This window comes from Narcine bancroftii, chromosome 3, assembly GCF_036971445.1.
Source record: "Narcine bancroftii isolate sNarBan1 chromosome 3, sNarBan1.hap1, whole genome shotgun sequence".
NCBI lineage: Eukaryota > Metazoa > Chordata > Chondrichthyes > Torpediniformes > Narcinidae > Narcine > Narcine bancroftii.
The window spans coordinates 218,892,740-218,919,493 of record NC_091471.1 but is presented as its reverse complement, the minus strand read 5'-3'; the positions used below and the strand labels follow the sequence as shown (position 1 = coordinate 218,919,493).

At 42.0% G+C, this 26,754-nt stretch overlaps 1 protein-coding gene across 4 annotated transcripts in view; it reads left to right on the top strand.

Moving 5' to 3' along the window:
* Window positions 1–26,754, top strand: part of zbtb49 (zinc finger and BTB domain containing 49) — a 27,924-nt gene extending 1,170 nt beyond the window's left edge. For 2 of the 4 annotated variants that reach the window (XM_069926618.1, XM_069926619.1), the window contains exons 2-8: window positions 6,470–6,639; window positions 11,484–12,658; window positions 16,998–17,044; window positions 17,958–18,031; window positions 20,374–20,456; window positions 24,121–24,282; window positions 24,947–26,010. In XM_069926618.1, the coding sequence (XP_069782719.1) occupies window positions 6,482–6,639; window positions 11,484–12,658; window positions 16,998–17,044; window positions 17,958–18,031; window positions 20,374–20,456; window positions 24,121–24,282; window positions 24,947–25,635 (2,388 nt within the window). In that variant the 5' untranslated portion in view covers window positions 6,470–6,481 and the 3' untranslated portion in view covers window positions 25,636–26,010. Of the gene's footprint in view, window positions 1–6,469; window positions 6,640–11,483; window positions 12,659–16,997; window positions 17,045–17,957; window positions 18,032–20,373; window positions 20,457–24,120; window positions 24,283–24,946; window positions 26,011–26,605 lie in introns of those variants that run through there. The other 2 variants (XM_069926620.1, XM_069926621.1) reach the window with 2 other exon arrangements.

Below are 26,754 nucleotides of genomic sequence, written 5' to 3'. Positions count from 1 at the left end.
CCTTCTGCCCAAAGGTAGCCATGAGAGGAGGTTAAGACCAGGGTGATGGGGTCATGTCAGCTCTCTTCTTGAGCCAGTGCCTTCTGTAGACATCTGAAATGGATGGTGGGTTAGACCTTCTGTAGCCTGTGATCCTGGGGAGTCAAATTTCCAAGCCAGGCTCTGATGCAGCCAGAATACTTTGCTCAGTATATCTGTCAAGGTTTGACAGAATATGCGACAACATGGTCTATCTCCTTAGGAAGTAGAAGGATTCGTCTGCATTCTACACAACGTGCTAGCTCCAGGAAAAATCGTCTGAAATGTGGACTCCCAGGAACTGAAGGTCTGGCACTCCTCCTCCTCCTCCTTCACATTATTGCAGACAGGTGTGAAGTTCTTCAGTCTTTCTTGCTAAAAATCGACAAACAGCTCCTTGGTCTTTGTGATGTTGTTTTCCTGGCATCGCCCAACCAGGTTCTCTTTGTTTCGCTCTCCATAGATCCTGTCTGTTCTGCCAAGTATTTCCCATATTTTCTGTTTTTTATGTAGCTATGAAATGGGACAGTGGGACAGCTAGTTTTTTTTTGTTGTTAAATATTTTATTTTTGATTTTACAGACTCATGCATTTCAAACAACACAGGAGAATATTTGTCTCCTTTTGCAGAGTATATCATACTAAGTCTTTATTTTTCCACACCCCCTCCTCTCATCCTAAAACAACAACACATATTTTATTTTGTGACTAATAAAACACAACAGAATAACAATGGTTACAAACAGATCACAGAAATAATCCAAAGAGCCAAGAAGATGCAGCCAGTTGTTCAATCTTGACCTCCAGTGCCATCTATGTGAAGATCCCGGGACTGCGTGGGTTTTCCCTGTTGTTGAGGTCTCCCTTGCTCTTCCGTCCCATAGATATGCAGCTTGGTAGGTTAATGGACTCCTGTGAAATGCTCCAGAGTGTGGGGATCCCTCTGAGCTGCATAGATTCAATAGGCTAAAATGGCTATATCTGAAGGAAATGTCGACAATTCAATTGAATTTTGGGTGGAAATTAAAATACTGGCCTTTAAGATTTAATTTTCATTGTTAAGTACATTGCTTCAAGAACATGAGAAAATAGGAGTAGCTATCCAGCATTCAAGCCTATCTTATCATTCAAGACAATCATGACAGATCTGCCACGGGCTTTATCTTTGCCAATTCTTCATGGTTTTAAAAGCCCTGATCTTTGAAAAATATACCTACCACGTTCCTCGAATGATCTAGATTTTCCATCTGTTTGTGGCAGAGAATTTCAGGTATTCACCATCTTCTGCAAAAAGAATTCTGTTGTACATTGCTTTTAAGTGAACTCCCATCATCTTTTAATTATATTGTCTTGTTTAAGATTCTCTCACTGGCAGAAATATCTCAACATCTACCCTATCATGCCTCCTCTTAGGATATATGTTTCAATAAGATCCCACACCCCACCTCATTCTTCGAAACTCCAAAGAAGGTAGATCTAATTTCTAATGTAGACTCCTTATAGGACAACTCTATTAACCCAGCAACTAGCATTGTGAATCTTTTCTCCTGCTCCAATGCTGGTACATCCTTTCTGTGTTCTACGTACCGGAGAAGCTGCAGCAAGTAAATTTTTAATTTTTTACTGTAAATTGCATTTGTGTGTATGACAATGAATTTCATTCATACATAAAATACGAAGACCAAAACTTTGCACACCAATCCAGGTGTGGCCTTGTCAATATTTTGTATAATTATAACAATAATGACCTATTTCTAAACTCCAACCAACTTCCCATAATGGCCTTCCTAACCTCTTGCTGCATCTGCCTGCTGACATTTCATGATTTGTGCACAAGAGCACTTCGATCCTTCTATACTTCATTCATTTGCAAACTTTCTCCATTCAGATAAGTCTATCCATAGATCCTTCTTAGTGAAATGCATGACCTCACATTTTCCCACATTTAGGACCATCGGCCAATATTTCCCCACTTACTCAACCCACCTATATCCTGTTGTAGAGTCCAAGTCCCCTCATTACAACATGCTCTCCTGCCTCTTTTCTTCTCATCAGCCTCATCACCTTGTGCTCTTCCCCCTCCTGCTGCTCGGTAATATAAATTGTAAGTGATTGAGGACCAAAAATTAATCCATGGGGAATTCTACTAGTTCAAAAAGGCCATCAAAAGTGCTGGAGAAACTCAGCTGGTCCCTTTTACGTTCTGTGGATGCTCCTATCTTCTGAGTCTCTCCAGCACTTTTGTGTATTGCCCTAGAGCTCAGCATCTGCCAATTTTCTTGTTTATCTGAAAAGGTCACATTTATTCATGATACTAAAATGGCTCAATTAAGCAGGCAGCATTTGATGACTGTTTATTCTGGGATTCAATGCTCAAATGCAATTTGTGCCATGATTTCTAGTAACTATATGTTATTTCCAGTTTTAACAAGCTTGGTCATCTATCTGGGATAATTTACAATTCATTTGCCAGAAAACGGCTTCATAACTATATATAAAAAAAAAGAAGATAGTCTTTTGGCTACTCAACTCTGCCTAGTCATTCAACAAGAACAGAACAGAGGTGCTCAATGAAGTGATCCCCAGTCTGTGTCCAGCCTCACCAATGTAGAGGAGGCTGCCTCAGGAGAACCAGATGCAGTAAATGACCCCAACAGATTTAAAGGTGAAGTGTGAGGTGATAAACTAGATCTTTGAGAAGCTGTGCATCATGAAGGAAGAGGATATCTTCCTTCTTGAGTGGACGAGTCTGTCTAGTGTGAGCAGGTCTGCTGAGGCAGGGGAAAATCTATGCTGAATGGAGGACTGCTCTAACACCCATTCCAGCAGAAAGCCCAAGTCCACCAGTTCTACGAAGATGGCAATGGCAATGAACTCTCAGGAAGGACAAAGAATCCATAACTCTTGTCAAAGTGCGGTGAAGGACATGTGCAAAGGGAACTCTTTCTCTCGGGACCTCTTCGTCAAGCTGTTGATTGACAGTTGCAAATTTGAGGTGAAGGACATGTGTGCCTCCATGATGTCACAGATATCAGCCTCTTTGATGTGACCAGGAGCAGTGCAGAGGCTATCACCCCCCCCCCCCCCCCAGATCAGGAAAATAATACAAGATGCAGGGGCACAGAGAATTTCTCTCCCCCCGCCCCCTGTAACACACCACCAGCTTTGCCTGAGCAGACCCCGATCAAGCTAATTGATTCTGGAATGGAAGGATTGTGAACTGGAGACTCCAAAAAAACAAAGTGCAGTGGAAATTAAAATAGCATCTCTCAAACAGACGCAATGACAAAGGCAGTACGTGATGTCTTATTGCCTTGCAATTCCTTGCCCAGGTCAAAGCAGATGTGACATTCATGTAGGAGTGTGCAGTGCCATACATCTGGAACTATTGGAGGTGGTCACAATGGTGGCCTCATTGGGTGCAATATCGTCAGAGGAGAATGATTGTCATGTTTAAGGTCTGGGTATCCTGCTGTGGGCAGGCAATCACCGAGGTTATGGAGGGTCATTAGGGCAGCATCTCCTCATGGTGGATCGGCTCCGGCTAATCAATGTGTATTCCTCGCACGTGCAGAGCATCTTCCAGCACGTTGCCATCTTGATAAGAACCACCAATGTCACACCGGTGTTCTTCTTTGACCACTGCCTCCTTTGCACCTCCTGGTATCTACAAGCGAATTAGAGGGGAGTCAGGGAAATGTGGAAGCTGAACATGAAGTTGCTGACCCCTGAGATCATAGAGAATGAGAGAAAGTACATAGGTTGGAAAGCCATGAAACCCTTTGACCTAGTAGGAAGTGACCAAGGAGAACATCAAGAGGTTCTTTATCCACAAAGGTATTTGGAGAGCAAGGCAGAGGGAACTGAGCCAATTCCAGAGTGATCTGCAGCAACTTCTCCTCCTGCAATTGAGAGGGATGGATGCGAGAGAGGAACTGACAAGCCTCGCTATTCACCTTTGAGTCCTCCAAGATCAGCTTCTGATACAGAGTCCGTCCAGTGGAGTAGGATAAGGCATGCTCACGCTTCTTTCAGAAGGTTCACAGAGGGAGCTCTGATCCACTGCCTTAAGGAAGAGGATGGCTCAGTTATATCCTCGCAGACAGGCATACAGAAGATCAGTAGATCCTTTTATGCCAGTCTGTAAGGCTACAGGCAGCATGGCCTCTCAGAACATCCTTGTCTCTATAATGGAGGTCTTAGATGAGAGTTGGGGTGGGGAGTCTGGGCCAGTTAATTACCCTGGGGGAGCTGACAGAACCAGAGCCGTCTTCCATTTCATATGAAGATCCAAATTTTAAAGGATCCGAAGGGTCATCAGTACAAGTCGCCAGAAATCTGGACAAGGGCATACCTAACGTGGCTCTGTGTGTGGCTGTACAAGGGCCCTAAGTGCTGCTATGTGCTGAGGTCCTACCTATCCCAGGTGTTCCAAAGGATAGGCCTGACCCTGTTGCCGCACAATGTCCCATTCCGTTGGACGTTGCCGCACTAACTATCCTTTGTGGAGTTAAACAAAAAAGTTTGCATATGCTGTGATTGTTGTTCAAAAATAAACTATTCGCAATAAAATAATTCAGAAAAGAAAACCATGTAGAGTCGTATTGCATCAGAGATCCTCTCTTACATCCACTCCTCTCGACTGTAGAACGATGAATTGCTATATCCATAATGTTTGGGACAAAGACACTTTTTTTTCCTTTATTTTCACCTGTGCTCCACAGTTTTAAACTTGTAATCAAACAATTCACATGTGAATAGCAAGAAAAGTAGCGTGGGCTGCCTTAACGACAACCGCCCAGAGGCACTAACTTCTACTGTGATGAAATGCTTCGGGAGGCTGGTCGTGGCCAAAATTAAAACGTACCCAAGTAAACATCTGGGCCCACTGCAATTCACCCATCACCACAATCGCTCATGGCAGATGCAATATCACTGGCTCTTCATCAGCTCTGGATCACCTGGAAAACAGCACTTCATATATACTGCTCTTCATAGACTAAAGCTTGGCTTTCAATACCATTATTCTCTCTGTGCTGGTCAAGAAGCTACAAACTCTAGTCCTCTGTACCCCTCTCTGCAACTGGATCCTTGACTTTCTCATTGGAAAGTCAGTACGAATTGGATGTCTTCTCACTGATCATCAACACAGGCGCACCCAAGGATGTGTGCTTAGCCCACTACTCTACTCATTATACACCCATGACTGTGTGGCCAGGCACAAGTTTGGAGATGACACTATAGTTGTCGGCAGAATCACAGGCAGCAAAGAGGAAGCGTACTGGAGGGAGATAGATTAGCTTGTAATGATAACAACCTTGTGCTGAACGTCAGCAAAATCAAGGAGTGGATTGCGGACTTCAGGAGGAAGTCGGGGGAACACAGCCCAGTCCTCATCGAGGGCTCAGTAGTGGAGAGGGTCAAGAACTTCAAATTCCTGGGTGGCATCTCTGAGGATCTGACCTAGAGCCTCCATGTTGATACAATCAAGAAGAAGGTTCACCAGTGGCTATATGTTGTGAGGTGTCTGAGAAGGTTCGGTATGTCACTGAAGACTCTTGTAAACCTCTACAGGTGTCCATGGAGAATATTCTGGTTGGTTGCATCACTGCCGGTATGGAGGCGCCAACTCTCAGGGCAAGAATAAATTCCAGAGGGTTGGTAACTTGGCCTGTGACATCACAGGTACCAGACTTCACTCCATCAAGGACATCTACATGAAAATTTGGAGTATTGAGCGCAGTCTTGGTCACCTAACTTCAGTATAACTTTCATGCTTTTATTGGAAAATCCCAAAATTGTGTATGTCATATTAACCACATTCTCTATGTGCCTCCTATTTTAATCATTTGTGCACACACATCCACAGGTGGCACCTTGTATTACAGCAGGTAACATTGATGCATAGTACATAATGTAAGATAGCATCTAAAATGATCACATAAACTACCACCTATTAGGCATAATACAGTAATACTATGAAAACATGCTTTAATGAATTGGTTATGATGAATTCTTCATTGAATTTTACCTAATCCAAGTGAATAAATAGTATGAGTTGTAATTTTTGTGTGAAATATTACTAAAGAATGCATGGGGGTTGATAGTAATTTGCAAATAGTTTCTCAAGTAAAACGCACAACCCTGCAAACACCATGATTGAAGTAAAAACACTAAGCTGAAGAAACTCAGCAGGTCATACACTGTACTTTATATAGCAAAGCTAATGATATATAACTAAAATTTCAGGGTTGTGCCCTTCAACAATGTATGATGAAACCTCAAACCAAAATGTTGGTCATGTGTCTTGATCTTTGCTATATAGAGTGCAAATAGATTTCTGTTTGATTGCGAATTTGATTCATCATGCTATACAAATTAAATCGTGCCCTCTCCAGCTGATTCTGGATATTTTAATGCTTCTGATAGAGTGGTGTATCTTTCTGTTCCAGGTTAGTTGAAGAATGGCTGCTGAATCCCTGGGAAACCACAGTTGCCATCTTTTACAGCAACTTCATGAACAGCGAATCCAGGGCTTTCTCTGTGACTGCATGCTCGTGGTGAAGGGTGTCTGCTTTAAGGCCCATAAGAATGTACTTGCAGCATTTAGCCAGTACTTCAGGTAGATATGAACAAATTGTATTACTTATTTGAATATTGTGTGTCAAAGTTGTGTTTGGGTTATTTTAATATTGGCAATGGCTATGTTATGTCTTCCACGCACTAAACTCTTCTAAGCATCACATTTGTCCCCGATGATTAACTTCCAATAAATATTTGCATTTCTCACATTTGCAACTGGCATGAGTAGTAGAGTGAGTTTCATCAGTTAAACTCCAGATGGTTGTCATCAGAATAAACCCCAGAGGGCTGTTAACTCGGCCTGCAACATCACAGGGATCAGACTTCACTCCATTGAGGACATCAATATGAGGCGGTGTCTTAAAAAAGCAGCCTCTATCCTCAAAGACCCCCACCACCCAGGCCATGCCCCCTTTATTCTACTACCATAGGGGCAAAGGTACAGGAGCCTAAAGATGAACACTCAGCAACACAAAGACAGCTTCCTCTCCACTGCCGTCAGATTCCTGAATGATCAACCAAGTAGACACTTTTCATGCAATATTATTTAATTTTATTTTCATGCACTCTTATTGGTATTATTTTATTTTTTATAGTAATATTGTAAGATGGTTATAATATGTTCGTTTTCACTAGGATGCTGCCACAAAACACCGAATTTCATGGCCTGTTCATGACAATAAATTCTGATACTGATTCTAAATTGTTAAAAAATACACCTAATTTGAAAATGCAGGGTGTTTCAAACTTTTCAAGCATTGTATTGACGGGTGCAGGATACCTCTTCCTTTTTCCGGCTCTTTTTGAAAGCACAAAGACATCTATCTTTCCCTCTCCGAGTCATCTTCAAGGATCTTGATTCAACCATGATTTTCTGTATCTCTAGTCTCACCTTGGCTGCACTGTATTGGACTAAAATTAGTAACTCTATGCCTTCTGAGACATCTTTGAACTATATCCACATTGCAGTGTAGTTCTCCCTTAAAGCATCCAACTCAATCTGTGCTTGATTCAGCAACTCTAAAGAAGAAAAGACTTGTCGACACTAAGCTCTTCTCCAGAACTCCTGCAGTCTCATTATCCTCATCTCTGTCAGATTCAATTAAAGTGATCACCTCTGAAAATTCTACACAGAGCATCTGTTTTTCACTTCATTATTCAAATAGTCACAGAGACACAGAGATGAGTCCTTGTGCCCACCATGTCCACACTGACCTTTCTGGCCCATTTACACAATCCTATTTGCTTGCATTAGGACTGTATGTTCAATGCCTCCATATTTAAATATCTGTTTTAATGCCTCTTAAACATGTTAATTCCATTTGATTTCACCACCTCCTGTAGCAGCATATTCCAGATATCACACACTCTCTATGTAATCTTACCCCTCTAATTCCTTTAAACTTCCTGTCACCTTAAACCTCTTGTTTTATATTGCAACACTAATTCCTATGGTACACCACTGATAACTGACTTCCAAACAGAAGAACATCCTTTTACCTGTACTATGCCAATATTTGATCCAATTAGCCAACTCACCCTGGAATCCACGTGGTATAAATGTTTGGATGAGCCATCCATGTGACAATGTCTTCTTTCCTTCTTTCATTGTCTTTTTTTGTTACCTCCTTATAACACTGAGTTAAGTTAGTGAAGCAGGATTGTCCCCACACAAAGCCCTGATGACTATCCCCAATCAGCCTCTACCTTTCCAAAAATCCCATCCTTTACAGTTTATTCCAACAATTTCACTACCTTTGACCAGCCTCTAGTTATCTGGCTTATCTCTGCTGCCCTCCTTGAACAACATTAGCTATCCTCCAGTCTTCTGGTACCTCACCTCTAGCTAAAGAAGAGGCATACATCTCCATCAGGGCCCCAGTAATCTCTTCCTTTATTTCCCACAGCATTTTGGGATAGATCCCATCTATTCCCTGAGATTGTATTCATCCATTTGCCTTTCAAGGCATCAAATACCTCACTTTCTTAATACTGAATATTTTTCAGATTACCAATATATCCCTCCCTGAACTTCTGCATCCTTCTTGGTGAGAACTATTAATTTAGGGCCTTGCTGAAGTGCCAGTTGATGAAGTAGTCAAAAACGATGTGGTCAAACAATAATCATGGCTTTTATTAGCAGAAACTCATCGTACAATAATGAAAGACAATAGATGCATATACAGTTATATCCAAGGGGGTGTCCTCAACAGCAGAGATAATGCACAGCCAATGTTGGTACAGCAAGGCTCGCCAGAGGGGAGACAGGCAGCTTGGCAGACATTCACCACACTTGCTCATATTCTTGTCTCCATACATAGATTACCATTTTTAACCCTAAGAGGATCTACTTTTTGCCCTCTAAGTAGTTGAAGGATTCCTACCATATAAATGATTTATTCAGTATCAACACAAGTGCTTATGGTTGCGTTCGAAAACAATTAGCTGGCCTTGAATTTTTGTAACATGGACACAATCACAATTCAATACACATATTTCCACCTCTTTGTTATTCCCTTTACCATTTGTACCTCAGGGTAATTATTGCATATATTTAAGCTTGTCCTTTGACATACATTGAAATGACCATATTCACTGGTGGTTACAATTTTCAGGGACAAACGCCTCCATGCAGTGTGCTTTTGTTACAGAGCCATTTGTAGCATCCCAAAGATCACATAGCAATCACTATATTTGTGCTTTGCCTGTACCTCAGAATCATGATGTATGTAAAACGTGATTTTAAGCACCATCTCTATAGTGGTGACTATTCCATGTGTTCCTTTGCATTTACTCTTTTTGCCAGAATCCTGTTTAATGCTGTTCTGTAACTAAATAATCCCATGGGGTCTGATCTAAAAGGACCTGGAAACTGCATATTTTTGCTATTGATTTTAGCTAGATTGCATAATTCCTGTGGTCTATGGCTCCAAACTCGAAGTACACTCAAATCTCTGAAGGTACTGTTGAAGATGTCTCTTCAGTAGTGTTGTTGTATCCTTGTATTCCGCGGCAGAGCTAGAAATAGTCTCATATTTCCACTGCCAACTCCAGAAAACACCATTGCCTCCTCCTCCTCCTCATCTCTGCATAGAGAGCTCTGTTCTGTGACCTTCAGGACATCAACAATATCATTCACCCATATAAAATTTTCATAATCACTCTTCTGTGTTTGAATAATCCAGAAGTAGTGCATTGATTCCAGTTTAGTTGCTCTTTAAATTCAAATTATTCTATGGTTCTTAGAAGCCTGTCAGTTAGTAACGTAAGAGAAAAATCTTCAGGCAGAGCTTTTGGTAGTGGACTTGTTAGCAGATAAGATCTTCTTTGTGTGGAAAATATGTTCTCGTTAAAAACACAGAGATCCTGGAGGGACTCAGCCGGTCCTGCTACGTCCATAGGAGGTAAAGATATATTACCAATGTTTCGGACCTGAGCCCTTCCTCAAGGTGTGAGTAAAAAAGAGAGACAGACATCTGTATTCAAAGGTTGGGAGAAAAAGGGATGGGGAAGAGTGCAGACCAACAGGCAAAAAGTGTTCATTGGATATGATAAGAGGACAGGAGAGAGAAAAGGTGATCATTGATTTTGGCTGTTAAAAGAGACAGAGACAAAAAGAAAGAAAGAGAGACCTTTGCTAAAAGACTGGAGACATGGAGAAAGAAGGTGGGGGGGGGGTGTCTAATGGAAATCGGAGAAGTTGGTAGTATTAATGTCATCCAGAATATGAGATGTTGTTCCTTCATTTTGCAGGTGGTCTCACTCTGGCAGTGTATGAAACCATGGACAGACATGTTGGCAAGGGAATGGGGCAGGGAATTGAAATGGGTAGCCAGTGGGAGATCCACGCCATTGCAGTGAATAGAGCTGAGGTGACCAATGGCATGATCTCCCATTCTGTGTCTAGTCTCTCCGATGTCGAGGAGACCGCACTGGATGCAGCAGATGACCCCTGCAGATTCACAAGTGAAGTGTTGCTTCACTTGGAAGGACTGTTTGGGATCCCAAATGTTGCTGGGGGAGGAGGTGTGGGCACGTGGACAATCAGTGGGGAGGGAGCAGACCCTGCGGATGGCAGAGAAGGGAGGAGAGTGGTGGGATCACATAGTAGGTGCCAGAAATGGCAGAGGAAGATATATTTGATGCAGAGGACAAGGGGAATCCGGTCCTTGTTAAGTATGGGGGCAGAGGAGCCAGGGCAAATGTGCAGATAATGGAGCATATGCGGATAAGTGCTGATTTGATGGTGAGAAACGGGAAGCCACATTGATTGAGGAAGGAGGACATTTCTAATGATCTGGCATGAAAGGCCTTGTCCTAGGAGCAGATGTGACGGGAATAGAGGAGTTGAGAGAAAGGAATGGAATCCTTACAGAGAACAAGGTGTGGAGGTGTAGTCGAGGTGGCTGTGGACAGTTGGTGGGTTTATAGAAGATAACTGTCAAGAGTTTGTCTCCTGAGATGGAAACAGAGATATTGAGAAAAAAGTGTTGCCAGAGATGGACCAAGTGAATTTAGGATCAGGGTGGAAGTTAGCAGCAAAGTGGATTCATTCGATGAGCTCATCATGGGTGCATGAGGCAGCACCAAAATAGACATTAATGAAGTGGGGGAAGAATTGATAGACCTTGCCTGTGTAGGCTTGTAGCATGGATTACTTCACATAGCCAACAAAAAGGCAGGAATAGCTGGGACTTTGAGAAACTATAAGAGATATTTCTTGTTATGATTTGGTGATTTTTTAAATAGCCCTACTATCATATCTATTGAAAATGTAAGATCTAATCTCGTACAAGTAGACTTCTCCAGAGCTTTATTGTTATTAACACTTTTGAGAAACTTGACAAAGCTTTCTAAATTCATTTTGTATCTGTTGCCTTGCAGGAACTTATTTCAGAATTCTTCAGGTCAGAGTCGCGATGTCTTCCATTTGGACATTAAAAATGTTGGCGGCATTGGCCAAATTCTAGATTTTATGTACACTTCACAACTTGATCTTAGCCATGAAAATGTTCAGGCTGTACTTGACATTGCCCAGTGTTTGCAGGTTCCAAATGTGCTTAGTTTATGTTATACTTTCCTGAAGGCTTCAGCCAATGTCATCAGTGGTACCAGCAATTTGTCATCAGCTGGAACCATTCCACTACATGGGTCTCTGACAACTAATACGGAGGATATGCTTGGAAATGGTGATCCCACTGAGATAAGCCGTGACTGCTCATTTGGAATACAGAATTCTATTCATAAAGCACAGGAATTGGGCCTTTTATTTAGACCACTTCTAGATATTTCCCAGGCTGAAATTTCAGCCACTTTACAGAACCAAACAGTTGGAACTCCAGACAGGAATTCTGTTTATCCAGTGAGACAAAATGCTCCACAGGTGACTAAATTGTACAATTGTTATGGGAAGGAAGTGTTTATTAATCAAAAGTCATCACATTTTTTCAGTAATAGTCAAGGTGAACAAGGAAGAGAAAATCTTGATGATGGTTTAGGAGCATCTGTAACTGACAAGGATGTGTCTTCCCTTGATCATTCTGAATGCACTAATGCTGGTCAGGAGCCCTCTTCATTAGCAATGTCCATGCACACGGAAGAAAGATGGCCCTTTGGTCAGAATGCAGGGAACATTGAACCCATGAGGCAGTTGCCATCTTTGGAAAAGACCATCCCTCTGAAGAAGTACGAGTACTTGAGGTCCCTGAAGCAGCTTGATGCAACTTCTGTGCAATCTAAATCAAATGAAGCAACTGAAATGGATAAAATTAGTGGTCTTGGTGTGAAGCAGCTGGCAAAAGAGAATCAGAGTCAAAGCCATGACTCTGGGGAAGAAGGGCAGGAACGCGTGAAAGAAGCAGACTCGCCCTTGATCGGGAGTGATCTGGTGCAGGTTGGCCATGAAGCTACTGAAGATTCGGTGGAAGCTCTTGACCATTTGGATAACTCAAATGCTCAGTCCCAGCTTTGTCAGCCTCAAAAGCAATATTGTTGTGAACTATGTGGGAAAACCTTTAAACACCCAAGCAATCTCGAGTTACACAGACGTTCTCATACAGGTATAGTAAGTGTTAAACACAATTTTTAATGTGTTATTGTTATCACCGTACATCATAGTGAACTTTGTGTTGGGTATGAGAGAAAACACTGGACAACAATTTTTTCAAAATGTTTGCTTCCTGGAAAAAAAATATTGGGGATTATGATAGACAATTTCAAGTCGAACACAAAGATCATTTCTTGTTTTCTGAACCATGTAGGAAGTTGGAGAAACATTAAATGAACTTTTATTGAATTTAACATGTTCAATCTCATCATGACACTGACAGATTGCATTAGTTCAACTGACCTAAAAATGTTTTGCCGCTGATTTTCGTTTGTACTCAGCACCTGATGCCTCTCGTGTCAGTGTCCAACAATAGTTGGCCAATATTGGCCAATATTCCTCTCTCTGTAAAAACCAAAAACTTCTCCAAGGCTGCAAACCCAGTCTTTGAATGATCTTATCAGTACTTCTGCCTAGACTTTGTTTCATTTGCACCTCCTTTTGAAATTCTTACCAAGCAGTTCCATTGACTCTGTAAAATCAACTGGAGCCTTGCATTTTAAATGAGATGTCTTTTGTGAATATTATTCTGTCTCTTTTAAAGACACATTTTATCCATAACCATATTAATATAATTCGTAAAACTGTTAACTTTGCCTTTCATCCTGACAGGAACATACAAACTCTGTACTCTCAAAATTTCACCTTTGAAGGTGAGCACATCCTTACCAGAAAACAACTTATCCCAATCCACAAATTCTGGATCCTTTTTCATTTCCTCAATATGAGTCTTTCTTCAATGTAGAATCTCAACCTGAGGCCAGATTCAATCCTTCTCCATAATTAACTTGAATCTAATGGCATTATGATCACTGGACCCAAATGTTCCTCTCCACATACTTCTGTCACCTGTCCTGTCTCATTCCCCAGGAGATCCAGTGTTGCACTCTCGCTAGTTAGTACCTCTATGTATTGATTTACAGGGAAGAAAACTTCCCTGAACACCTTTGACAAACTCCAAGCCATCCAGCCCTTTACAATATGGGAGTCCAGGTGGAAAGTTAAAATCTCCTACTATCACATTTTTATGTTTCCTTCAACTGTCTGCTATCTCTCTACAGATTTGCTTCTCCAATTCTCGCTGACTATTGGGTAGACTATAATACAATCCCATTAATGTGGTCATACCTTTCCCATTCTTCAGTTCCACCTATATAACCTAAGTGGACAAGCCTTCTTGTCTGTCCTGTCTGAGCACAGCTGTGATATTTTCCCTGATGATCAATACCACTCCTCCCCCATTCATTCCTCCTGCTCTACCGCATCTGAAACAACGGAATTCTGGAACGTTGAGATCCCAGTCCTGTCCCTCCAGCAACCAAGTTTCACTAATGGCCACAATGTCATAATTCCACTTGCCAATCCACGCTCTAAGCTCGTCTATCTTTCCTACAATACTTCTTGCGTTGAAATAGATGCACCTGAGAACATTTCCACCACGCACAACCCTTTGACTTCATCTTTTTTCTCCTCCACTCCCCATCTACTCTGGCACTGTGGTTCCCATCCCCTTGCAAATTTAATTTAACAACACCCCCTCCCCCCCCCCCCCCCCCACCACCACCAACCCCGGAGCAGCACTAGCAAACCTTCCTGCAAGGATATTAGTCTCCCTCCAGTTCAGATGCAAACCATCCCGTTGGAACATGTCCCACCTTCCCTGGAAGAGAGCCCAATGATCCAGAAACCTGAAGCCCTCCCTCCTGCACTAACTCTTCAGCCAATGTGTTGAGCTGCATTATCTTCCTAATTCTAACCTCACTAGTATATTGCACAGGTAGCAATCCTGTGATCACAACCCTGAAGTTCCTGTCCTTTAACGTAGCAACTGAACTCTCTTTGCAGGACCTCATTACCCTTCCCACATCATTGGTCCCTACATGGACCATGGCATCTGGCAGCTCACCCTCCCACCTGAGATTCTGGTGAACTTGATCTGAGATATCTCAGACAATGGCACTATCCAGTAATCTTGATCAGTTTCACAGAACCTCTTATCTCTCTCCCTAACTATGCAATCCCCTATCACTACAGCTCATCTTTGCTCCTCCATTTCCTTCTTAGCCACCAGATTGTGCCAGGGAGCTAACCACTGTGGCTTGTTCCTAGTAGGTCATCCCTCCCGCAACAGTATCCAAAATGATATGCTTGTTATTGAGGGGAACAGCCACGGGGTGCCCTGCGCTGCCTACCTGTTCCCTTTTCCTCTCCTGACTGTCATCCATCTATCCTTCTCCTACCTCCTATGTGTAATCATGTCACTGTAACTCCTGTCTATTGCCCCCCTCAGGTTCCCGAATGATTCAGAATTCATCCAACTCTAGCTCCAATTCAACTCTGTTTGTTATGAGCTGCAGCTGGATGCACCTCGCAGATGAAGTTGCAGGGATTGATGATGTGCAGTGTCCAGCTGACTGGGAGATTGGGCAATCTTTTGCAACACCTGGGACAGGTAGAACCTCAGCACATGGCAGCACTTGGTGCCCTCGTACTTTGGTTCCATGCTACACATGAAGATGGTCATCAGTATGAGTGCCACGATGGGTATCATCAATCCAACTGCCCAATGTTTGGTCCAAAGCCCTCTTTGCCTCAGTAATTCAAATGCTTATCTAAACACTTCTTAAAGATCAGCAAAGAATTTCTATAGGAACTCAGCAGGTTAGGCTGCATCTACAGGAAAAATGGTCAGTCAAAGTTTTGTGTTGAACTCTTTATTAAGACCAAGATAGCAAAGGTGAAATTGCATTTATGATGGGTGAAAGAAGCTGGAGGTGTAGCCCAGAGGTGATATGGAACAGATGATGTGGAAGGTGAAGGGAGAGGTAGAGGGAGGAAGCACAAGGGAGGGGGAGGGAAGGGAGAGGAAAATTAGAGAGAAAGAAAATAAGTGCAGGTGTAGGTAAACAACTTCTTAAATGCTGTTTGTGACTTAGCTTCAAATACTTTCTTCATGCACTGTATTCCAGGTATGCCCCTCTCTGAATGAAAAAGGACTTTCTCATATCCCTGCTAAATATCTTCTCCCCTCCCCTAAATCTATGTCCTCTACTTTTATCTGCTTCTAAAATAGGGAAAAGTTCCCTGCAATCTATCCAATTTAAACCTCTCATAATTTTATATACCTCATTTATGACTCTACTTAATTTGTGTGCTCGAGGGAAATGGGCCTAACATCAACAGTCTCTCCGTTTCAGTCAATATCATGGTGAATCTCCTTCGCACCTTTCCAGCCTTTCGCATTTCATGGGGTACTCCAGCTACATTCTAAAGAACGTCTTGCAAAGTCCTTTGGCCAATGAATCCAATAAATTCAGTATCCCACATGCCTTCCTAACCGTGTTAATGACCTACATTGCCACCCTTGTGGATCTATGGATCTATTAATTTGTACTCCCAGGTCCCTCTGTTTCTCAAGAGTCCCTGAAACCTCTGTGGCATGTCCTCACATTGTCTGAATTAAACTCCATCTGCCATTTTGTAAACAATTTCATCAACACATTAATATCTTGGGATGACCTTAAAACTATCAACAACTCTGGTGATCTTCATGTCATCCACAAAATTAATGATCTTGCCTCTCACATACTCATCCAAGTCATTCACTTATATTACAAACAGCAAGGGTCCCAGCACAAATCTTTGAGGGACATCTAATTGAAAAAACAACAAGGGACGATTTATGGTTCAAAGATTAGACATTTAGCATGGTAACAAGTCATTTCGGCCCATGAGTCCGTGCCGTCCAATTTACACCCTATTAACCTCCATCCCTGGTGCGTTTTGAATGATGGGAGGAAAGCAGAGAGCCCAGGGAAAACCCACACAGACGGGGGGAGAATGTACCAACTCCTTACAGACCACTATGCCAACTGTGCTTTAAAGTACCGATATTAAAGTACAGCTGATAAGGGAATAATATATTGTAATCTGTTCAATATTTTCTAATTATTTTTTCTTGCGTAATGCTACGTGAAAGACATCACCTTTTATCATTTACTAACTACTTCTTGTTATTATTTGTGGACTCGGTTACCTACTGCACAAAAAGTCATAAAGCAAACTTAAATTTCTTCTCATATGACCCAAATGGATGCCAAAAGGAGCAAATGCCATTAAATTGGTATAAACTTTTTGTCTTTAATTCCTGATTATGATATCCATTTGAAGAGGTTCAGTGTTAAGTTTTGCCTTAATCCATACCCATGAACTGTATCAGGAAATATGCCCAATGTCCATTCGTCACGGTTTTGTCTGTCCTCCTGAGATAACTGTTTAATTTTGTTTCACAGGAGAAAAGCCATTTGAGTGCAACATTTGTGGGAAGCACTTTTCACAGGTAAAATTAAATGCAGTTAAAAAGTTGTTTAAATGTATTTTCTGTTTGTTTATTGAGTTAATATGTTGGTACTTTGCCTGCAAAGTTGCAAATTCAGATCTACCATAAATCTGTCAGCTAGAGACATGATGTAGGAGGGAGGGCTTCAGGTTTCTAGATAATTGGGCTCTCTTCCAGGGAAGGTGGGACCAATACCAACGGGACGGTTGGCATCTGAACTGGAGGGGTCAAATATCCTTGCGGGCAGGTTTGCTAATGCTGTTCCGGTGGGTTTAAACTAAATTTCCAGGAGGATGGGAACCAGGGTGTTAGAGTAGATAGTGAGGTGGAAGAGGATAAAGGTCATGCGTGGGCTGCATGTAAAGACAGAAATCAAAGGGATGTACATGATAGAAATGTTCTCAGGTTTATTTATTATAACGAAAGGAGTATTGTTGGGAAGGCAGAAGATCTTAGGGCGTGGATTGGCTGTAGGTCCATATTCTTCTATGCCTTGCATGTGTAAACATCTCTTAAACATTGTGATTGCATCTGACTGCCACCTCTTGTAGCGATGTCAAGATATCAAGCCCTCTCTGAAAGGATGCTCTGATTTGCAGGTATAGTAAGGAATAATGGTAACAAAGTGGGGAAGTTGTCAGTTTGAAGTCATGTACTTGTACATAGTTAATGGCAGAGGGATCTTGGGGTTCAGGTCCATTTATACTTGAAAGTGGCTACGCAGGAAGATAGTGGTGAAGGAGGTATATGGTCTGCTTGTCTTAACTGGGTGGGACATTGTGTATAAAAGTAAGGAAGTCATGTTGCAACTGTACAAGTCTTCGGACATGAGGGCGTTTTAAGGCTGGTCCTGCGCTGCACTATTCTATGTTCTTTGCATTGTGTGATTTACATTGTGATTTTTTTCAACCAGGCAGGAAATCTGCAAACTCATTTACGACGACATTCTGGTGAAAAGCCATACATTTGTGAAATCTGTGGTAAAAGGTGATGGTAACAACTTATTTTTAAAATGGACTGTTGCTTAATATTAATTGCAATGTGAATTGCTTAAGGTAGACTTAAATGGAGAAAAGAAAATGTTTTGATGACTTGCTGATGCTTCAGGACATACCAGATTGGTTACTACTTCTCCTCCTCCTACCTGCCCCTCCCGCAGGACCCCACTGTGGCTCATCAAGCCACTGTCCCCAACACCATCTCCAACCTCATTAGCTCTGGTCACCTCTCTCATTGTCTCACAGCCCCCGTACTGCTTGTTTCTACCTTCTACCCAAGATACACAAACTTAACCATTCGGGTAGACCCATTGTTACTATCTGCTCTTCCCCCACTGACCTGGCTTCATCTTACCTTGACTCAGTCCCTTCTCCCCTGGTCCAATCCCTCCCCACCTACATCCATGACACCTCACATGCCCTCCATCTCCTAAATGACTTCAGATTTCCCAAACTGGACCGCCTCATCTTCATGATGGATGTCCAATTCCTTTATACCACCATCCTCCACACAAGACCTGAAAGCACTTTGCTTCTTCCTGGATCAAAGATCTAACCAGTCACCCTCTACCACCAGCCTCCTCCACCTGGCAAAACTTGTCCTCACTTTACACAATTTCTTCTTTAACTCATCTCATTTCCTCCAAATTAAAGGAGTATCCATGGGTCCCTGCCTCTTTGTGGGCTTTGATGCATGCTTACACAGCAAGACCCCTCAACTCTTCCTCTGGTAGGGAAACAAGCTTTCCACTGACAACTACTACAAACCTTCTAGCTCCCAACTACTTGGACTACACTGCCTCATATCCTGTCCCCACAAGGATTCTATCCCCTTCTCTCAATTCCTCCGTCTCTGCCACATCTGTTCTCAAGATGAGGTCTTCCAGTCCAGATTTCCGAAATGTCTGCCTTCTTCCACAAACGTGACTTCCCCTCCACCACCAACCCAGCCCATTTCCCGTTCATCTGCCCCCAGACATAAAAACATAGATTCCCCCTATCTTCACCTACCGCCCCACCAGCCTCTGCATCCAACACATTATCCTTCAAAATTTCCAGCACTTAACAATAGGATCTCATTTCCAGACATTGCTGGAAATCCTCTCTCTACCTTCCATAGGCTCTGCTCCCTCCGTGACTCCCTTGTGCACTCACCCCTACTTACCAATAGCCCCATCCACCCCCCACCCCCGCACCTTCCCATGTGGGCACAGGAGGTGCCTCTCTTGCGTCCACACCTCTTCCCTCACCACAGTCTGGGGCCCCAAACAGGCCTTTCAAGTGAAGCAACACTTCACGTGTATCCACAAGATTTACTGCATCCGGTGCACACTTTGTGGCATTCTCTACATCAGAGCAACTGGGTGTAAATTGGGACATTGCTTCACTCAGCACTTTCACTCTATCCGCACCAGTGACAGGGACCTCCCAGCAACCAACCATTTCAGTTCTATGTCATACATCTACACTCACATGTCTGTCCGTGGTCTTGTATAATATCCCACCAAGCCCTCCTGCAAAGGAGGAAAAACCCTACACCCAACCCCAACCAACAAATTTTCCCCTGCAACCGCTGCAACCGTGTCTGCCTGTCCCGCATCGGACTTGTCAGCCACAAACGAGCCTGCAGCTGACGTGGACATTTACCCCCTCCATAAATCTTCGTCCACGAAGCCAAGCCAAAGAGAAGAATAAAGGACACTGCTTGACCTGCTGAGTTTCTCCAGCTTTGTATTTTTACTTGATTACTTCTTCCTGACTTAACTGTGATAAATGGAAGAAATGGAAAAATAAACTTAAAATGCTTCAGAGGTTAAGAGGGTATATAGAGGCATGTTGGGTTGATGATCGTTGAGAGGCAAGGGATGTTTACTTTGGTATATGCATGGATATTGGTCAAAGGTTAACATTCAACAGTGGCATGCTTTATGTGATATGTGTAGGATTCCAGTATTTTAAAGTTCATTATTATAATCCAAAAACGTACGAGGTTTGTAGGTTAATTGGTATTATTTGGGTGGCACAGGCTTGTGGGCCAGAAGGTCCTGTTACTATGCTGTAACTCTAAATTAAAATTAAAACATAAAAAGTGAATGCGTGGCAAGGAAAGAATGCTGGATTTTAAGGTATTGTATGGCATTTCTGTGCTACAGGAAGAAGTGAGATAATGGGATTACCATTCAAAGAAAAATACAGTCATTATGAATGGTTGGTAATGTTAGATATTTACAAGATTAACTATTTGCCTCAGTGTATAACACTTTGATAGTTGAACTGTATATTTTAAATAAGTAGAAGTCTCTTTATCTCTTATGTCTTTTCCTTTTCCAGGTTTGCAGCCTCAGGTGATGTACAACGCCACATTGTTATTCACACAGGCCAAAAACCTCACTTATGTGACATTTGTGGTCGAGGTTGGTGTTTGAAATGTTTCATTTGTCTTGATTTGTAAAGTTAGACCTTTGTTCAGAAATAATCAAAGCTTTCCCCTTTTAATGTGTTAGTCTAATTTTCTACAAAGTCTTGTGGAGAATGCAGTTTGTAAGTTAAAAAGGAAATGGTATGTCTGTTTTAGCAATGTTGCTATTTGAATGGTATAAATTTAAGGAAGGCATCATTGGAAGTGGCAGAAGATTGATTAGTTAATTCTAATATAGTTCACAATTCATTGTTGTTTCTGTACAACTTCAGCATGCTTAACTTTTGAAAAAAAGAAAGCAAATCTTTTGGTGACTATTCTCAATTTCTGTATTTCTGGTTTCTTGTGGTTAAACAAGAAAATCTGCAGATGCTGGGATTTAGAGCAATACTTGTAAGTGTTGGAGAAGTCATCAGGTCGTGCGGCATCCATCAAAAGTAAAACCCAGTTGACATTTCAGGCCTGATCCCTTCTTCAGGAGTGACTAAATAAAAAAAAGTGGAGGAGGGAGGGGAGGTGAAGGGAGAGGAACACAAGCTAACAGGTAAGGTACAGGTGGGAATGTAGACGAGAAAGAAGCTGATCAGGGAAGGGGCCACCGGGCTAAAATGAGAAGGAAGGGATGGGGGTGGGGAGCCGGAGGAAGGGAGAAGAGGGATTAGGGAACGAGAGAGACCTGGGGAGGGGGTTAAGAGAAATAGGTCAATATTGATGCCATATGTTTGGAGACTGCTGAAATGGAATACAAGATATTGTAACTTCAGTTTGAGGGTGGCCTCAACATGACAGTACATGAGGCCATGGACAGACATGTCAGTGTGGCAAACCAGTGTGACAGACTGACATGGCTGTCCATGTCCTCATATACTGCCAAGTTGAGGCCATCCACAAACTGGAGGAACAACATCTTATATTCAGTCTCAGTAGTTCCGAACCAGATGGCATCAATATCAACGTCCAATTTCCGTTAACCCCCTGTACCCAGGTCTCTCTTTCCCTCATCTGTCTTCCTTCCTTCAGCTTCCCAACCCCTCCCTTCCTTCTCTCAGATCTTTCACTTTTTAGTCCAATGCTCTCTTCCCATCTCTTCTCATCTTGTTTCTCTTCTACCCTCCCACTTATATTCTCCTAACACCTTTTACCTGTTAGTCTATATTCCTCCCCACCACCACCTTTTTTATCTAAAATAAATTTTTAAAATTTAGACATACAGCACAGTAACATGCCATTTCGGCCCACAAGTCCATGCCACCTAATTTACACCCAATTAACCTACATCCCCGGTGCATTTTGAACGATGAGAGGAAAACCCATGCAGACACATAGAGAACTTACAAACTTCTTACAGGCAGCATGGGATTCAAACCCTGGTTCCGATCACTGGTACTGTCAAGGCATTGTGCTAACCGCTATGCCAACGATGCCGTCCTGACTAAGCCAATCGTGTCACCCCATGTCTACCTGATTTCCAGCATTTCTGAAGAAGGACTCACCCAAAACTTTGACTGCTTTTACTTTCTATGATCTGTCAACTATAATTCAGCATTTAACACCACCATCCCCTCAAAATTGATCAGCAAACTCCATGAGCTGGGGCTCAATATCCCACTGTGTAATTGGATCATGGATTTCCTCATCTCCAGATCACAATCAGTAAGGATTAGTAACAACTTATCCTCCACAGTCTCCATCAGTACCAGGGCACCACAGGGCTCTGTTCTTAGTCCCCTCCTCTACTCAAGTCAAGTCAAGTTTATTGTCATCTGACAGTACAATCCAACAACACAGCAATCTCCAGTCTTTGGTGCAAAACATGCAGGCACACAACCAGACATAACACACATTCAGACAAATAATGCATATGCAGGACAAATACCATATAGGATGATCTGAAACGTAAAGGTTTCACTTTATACTTGGGTCATCCTATACAAAGAGTCTAAAATTCTTACCTTGACAATGAACCTCCAACACCGCTGCCATCTTTCCGCCGACTCTGATACAATCTCACACGATTGTTATTTGTGAAGTCTCTGCAGGGTCCATCTTCCCAGTCTCACTACTGTCGGCTCTGAAAAGGCTTTAAGAGGCCTTTTGCAGGAGCTGACAGTGGTTTATTTTAAGATATCCAAATAAAATGTGAACCTTTTAAATGATAATTTGTTATTAAAATATTGTGATTTGCTTTTAACAGCATTCACTGGTCAGTGGTAAATGCCAGATTTTGGGGAGGGGGAGGGTGGCGTCTTATACAAAGGATAACACTCAAAACCAATAATTTAGGTCATTTTATTACAACAGCAAAAATGATATTTCATCTACAGACAGACAAATAACCAAATAAATAAATTTATAAATAGATAGACAAACAGATAAGTAAATAAGATATATAAATATTGTTTCATGAATACGAGAGTCTTGGATGGTTAGTGTGAGCTGTTCTTGTGGTCGTTCATCATTCTGACTGCCCGAGGGAAGAAGCTGTTCCTCAGCCTAGATACTCCTGTATCTCTTCCCTGACAGGACCAGCTGAAAATGCTATGTAAAGGGTGGAAGGATTTTGCGCCCCCTCTTCAGAGAATGATCCCGGTAGATTACATTGCTGGGGGGAAGGGAGGCTTCACTGATCCTCTCTGTCACTCTTATTGTCCTGTGGATTGGCCTCCGATCCTTTTTCTGCAGCAACTGTACCACACTGTGATACAGCCCGCCCGGATGCTCTCGATGGAGAATGTTGTGTAATGGTAGCTGGTGGCCTTGCCCACTTCAGTCTCCTCAGAAAGCTGTTATGCCTTCCTGACAAGTGAGGAGATGTGGAGAATCCACAATAGGTGTCTAGTTGAGTGAACTCCAAGGAACTTGGTGATCTCCACTCTCTTCCTTAGAGTTGTTGATGAGCAGTGGAGGATGGTCATTCCTGGTCCCGAAGTCCACACTCAATGTCACCAAAATCAAGGAGCTGATTGTTGACTTCAGGAAGGTAAAACCAGAGGTTTATGATCCAGTGATCATTGGGGGATCAGAGGTGGAGAGGGAGTGCTTGGGTGTGAGAGGATAAGTTCTAGGGAGTCACCATCTCGGAGAATCTTTCCTGGACTCAACACACCAATGGCATCAAGAAGAAGGCACGCCAGCGCCTCTACTCTCAGGAGTTTGAGGAGATTTGGCATGACATCGAAAACCCTGGCAAATTTCTATAGGTGTGTAGTGGAAAGTGTGGTGACCGGGTGGATCACAGTCTGGTATGGGAACACCAATACTCTTGAGCTTAAAGTCTGCATTATAAACAATCAGCTTATGAAACTTTCCTAATATTAAATTCAGAAGTCCAATGGATGTACATGCATTTGTTAATACGAATGGCAGAATTAGTTTCCTCTGTCTCTTCATGTTTAGTAATTATTCATTCTTCTCAAGCTTGTGTGCCTTCGATGTCGTTCATTACAATACTGGGGAGACATGGTTTCATAGTGAGTAGTTTTTGTGTATTTTCCAACTTGTGAACAAAATTGACCTATGCATATCTGTAAAAATGGAACCAGTTTGTTACCCAGACGCAGTTTCTAAACGTAATCTTCCCTGAAGAGCATTGAAACTTTCTACTAAATATGTGTTAATTATAATACATCACGTTCAAGTGTCATTTATCTTTTATTTAGGTTTCAGTAACTTCAGTAATTTAAAGGAACACAAGAAGACGCACAGTGCTGATAAAGTGTTCACCTGCGATCAGTGTGGGAAATCTTTTAACATGCAGAGGAAGCTCGTCAAACACAGAATTCGCCATACAGGAGAGCGACCATACAATTGCTTAACGTGCGGTGGGTTCATCGATATATCTGAAGAAATTGCAGTGTACTCTAGTACAAACGAGGTCATAAAAGAGAATGATTACTTTAGATAGGATACGTTGGAAAATGCTGTTCTCGTGAATAGACGGTTCAAGGACCAGTAACAAAAATTTCAAATGATGTGCCAGAAGCTTTGTAACTTTGTGGAAAGTCGTAATGTTGTGGAAAGCAGTGCCTGCAAAGCCGTTAGAAACTCTGTTAGTCAAGGCTTTTAAAAGGAAATTGGAGATGCTCCGGCGGCAAAATAATTTCAGAGAAAGAGTGGGAGAATGAACTTAATGTTTTTGTTTTTTCTTAAATATTTATCCCCTTACTGATTGTTCAAGCTTCTCTGACATTAGGTAGATTATGAAGGTCAGGAGGTGCTGAAAAGTGTGCTTGCTTTCAGGAAGTATCAATACACGTGATGGTGCTGGGGGTTGGGAGTTGACACAGAAAGGAGTCTGTGATACGCTGTTAAATATTTTAGGGACCTTGAGATAGTGGAAGGTGCAATAGAATAATAACTTCTTATGTATTTTTGTTAATTCATTAAATACCACAGCTGAACTGACGCCAGTTGTGGAAAGAGTTTCCCTTGATGCTGAATGATATGAATAATGTACCCATGGTAAGCTATTGTTTTATCTTGCAGGGAAACGGTTTGCAGGTTCTGGTGACTTGCGTCGTCATGTCCGAACACACACTGGTGAAAGGCCATATAAGTGTGAGACATGTGGAAAATGCTTTACCCGTTCTGCTGTTCTGCACAGGCACAAACGAATGCACTGCAGATACAATGGAGATCATGAAGTAAGAAATGAGGAAATTGATAGCCCTGAGGAAAATTATCAACAGGCTTCAGAGCAAAGATCTCCAAACTCTGAGCCACTCAGCCAGGTTATGCAAGTTGCCTTGTTGCCTGTATCTCCTTTAGATAAGCTGAGAGGTGACCCAGAACAGCCACCTGTTGTCCTGCCAGAGCAGTCAGCACCCATGCATGAAAGTTCTCATTCTGAATACAATTCTTTGGTGCAACAACAAGTGGATGACCATCAAAACAAGATGGTCCAAGGCTCTGGCAAAGCACACAAGACTCCAGTTCCCCACCAGCCCAATACAGACACTGTTGACAGTAGTCAAAGACCTGAAGAGTCCTTATCCCAAAACTCCTCAACTGTGCGATCATCGGTGACTAGTTTGGACATTCACATCAATGTGCCCTTTGGAAACCACACACCCAGTGTTTCATATCGAGCCAATGAAGGACCTTTCCTCTCTAGCCTGACACTGTGGGGTCTAGCTATGAAGACTTTACAAAATGATAATGATTTAGATCAATGACAGTCATTTGTTTCAGTCCTATTAACTGAATGGCAATTTAAAAGCACTTTGATTTTATTTTTGCTGTGATTAATGGCTCATGCAGAAATGTATTTTTATAAATTTTAATAAATGTAATCTTAGATATTTAATGAAATCTGATTAATGGGACCATGTGGTAATTGCTGGTGTATTTTATGTAAATAAGTGTAATTTTGTTCCAGAGCAAATAGTATCCCAATGTAGGCAGTAAGTTCATTGATGGAAATCTGTCAACACTTTGCAACTGGAAATTTAGAACAGTGTAAAAATAATAATTGACAGGTGGACTCATCGAGCATTTAACACTTGTCATTGGGGTCACCTGTTGAGTCTGAATAAAAAAAATGAAGAAAATTACATGGTAGAGAAATTATTTTGTGGGATTTATCTGTTATTGCCTAAACATTCAGTTAATAGCATCAAATTTTGTTTTTTTTTAATTTCTGTCATGGAATGTGGGGTATTGTTGGACAATTGAAAAAATGTTTTTGTGCAGGGATTTCAGAATTTCGACCAAGGGGTAATGAAATGGTGATATACTATATTTCCTTGCTGACTTGCAAATAGTGGCAATCCCATTCATCTTGCTGCCCTAGTTCTTCTAGTAGTAGAGTTGGTGATTTTGGGTGGAGCTGGTGAAAAGGCTGTGGCAGGTTACAGCAGTGCATTTGTTGATTGCACACACTGCAGCTTTGGTGTGCCAATGTTGCCAAGAGTGAAATGCGGTAATCACATTTTGCTGTATCTAGGTTAGTTTTGAGTGTTGTTGCAGTTGCACTCATCCAGGCGAGTAGATTGTATTCCAAAACACAAAAACAGAATGTGCTGGAAACATTTGGCAGATAGCATCTGTGAAAAGAAAAGTAGTGTTACCTTTTCAGCTTTAAGATACTTTTGCTGAGTGCTTCTGACAAATTTCCGACATCTGCACTTCTGATTTTCATTCCAGGGAACCACTAACTTCTGCCTTGAGGAATCAGGTGAGGGACTCGATAATTGGAAGTAATTGTCAAGGCTTGCCCATGCCATTGAAATCCAGGTGTATTCTTTTTATTATAAACCAATTCTTAGTTTTTTTTCAAAAATAAACTTTATTCA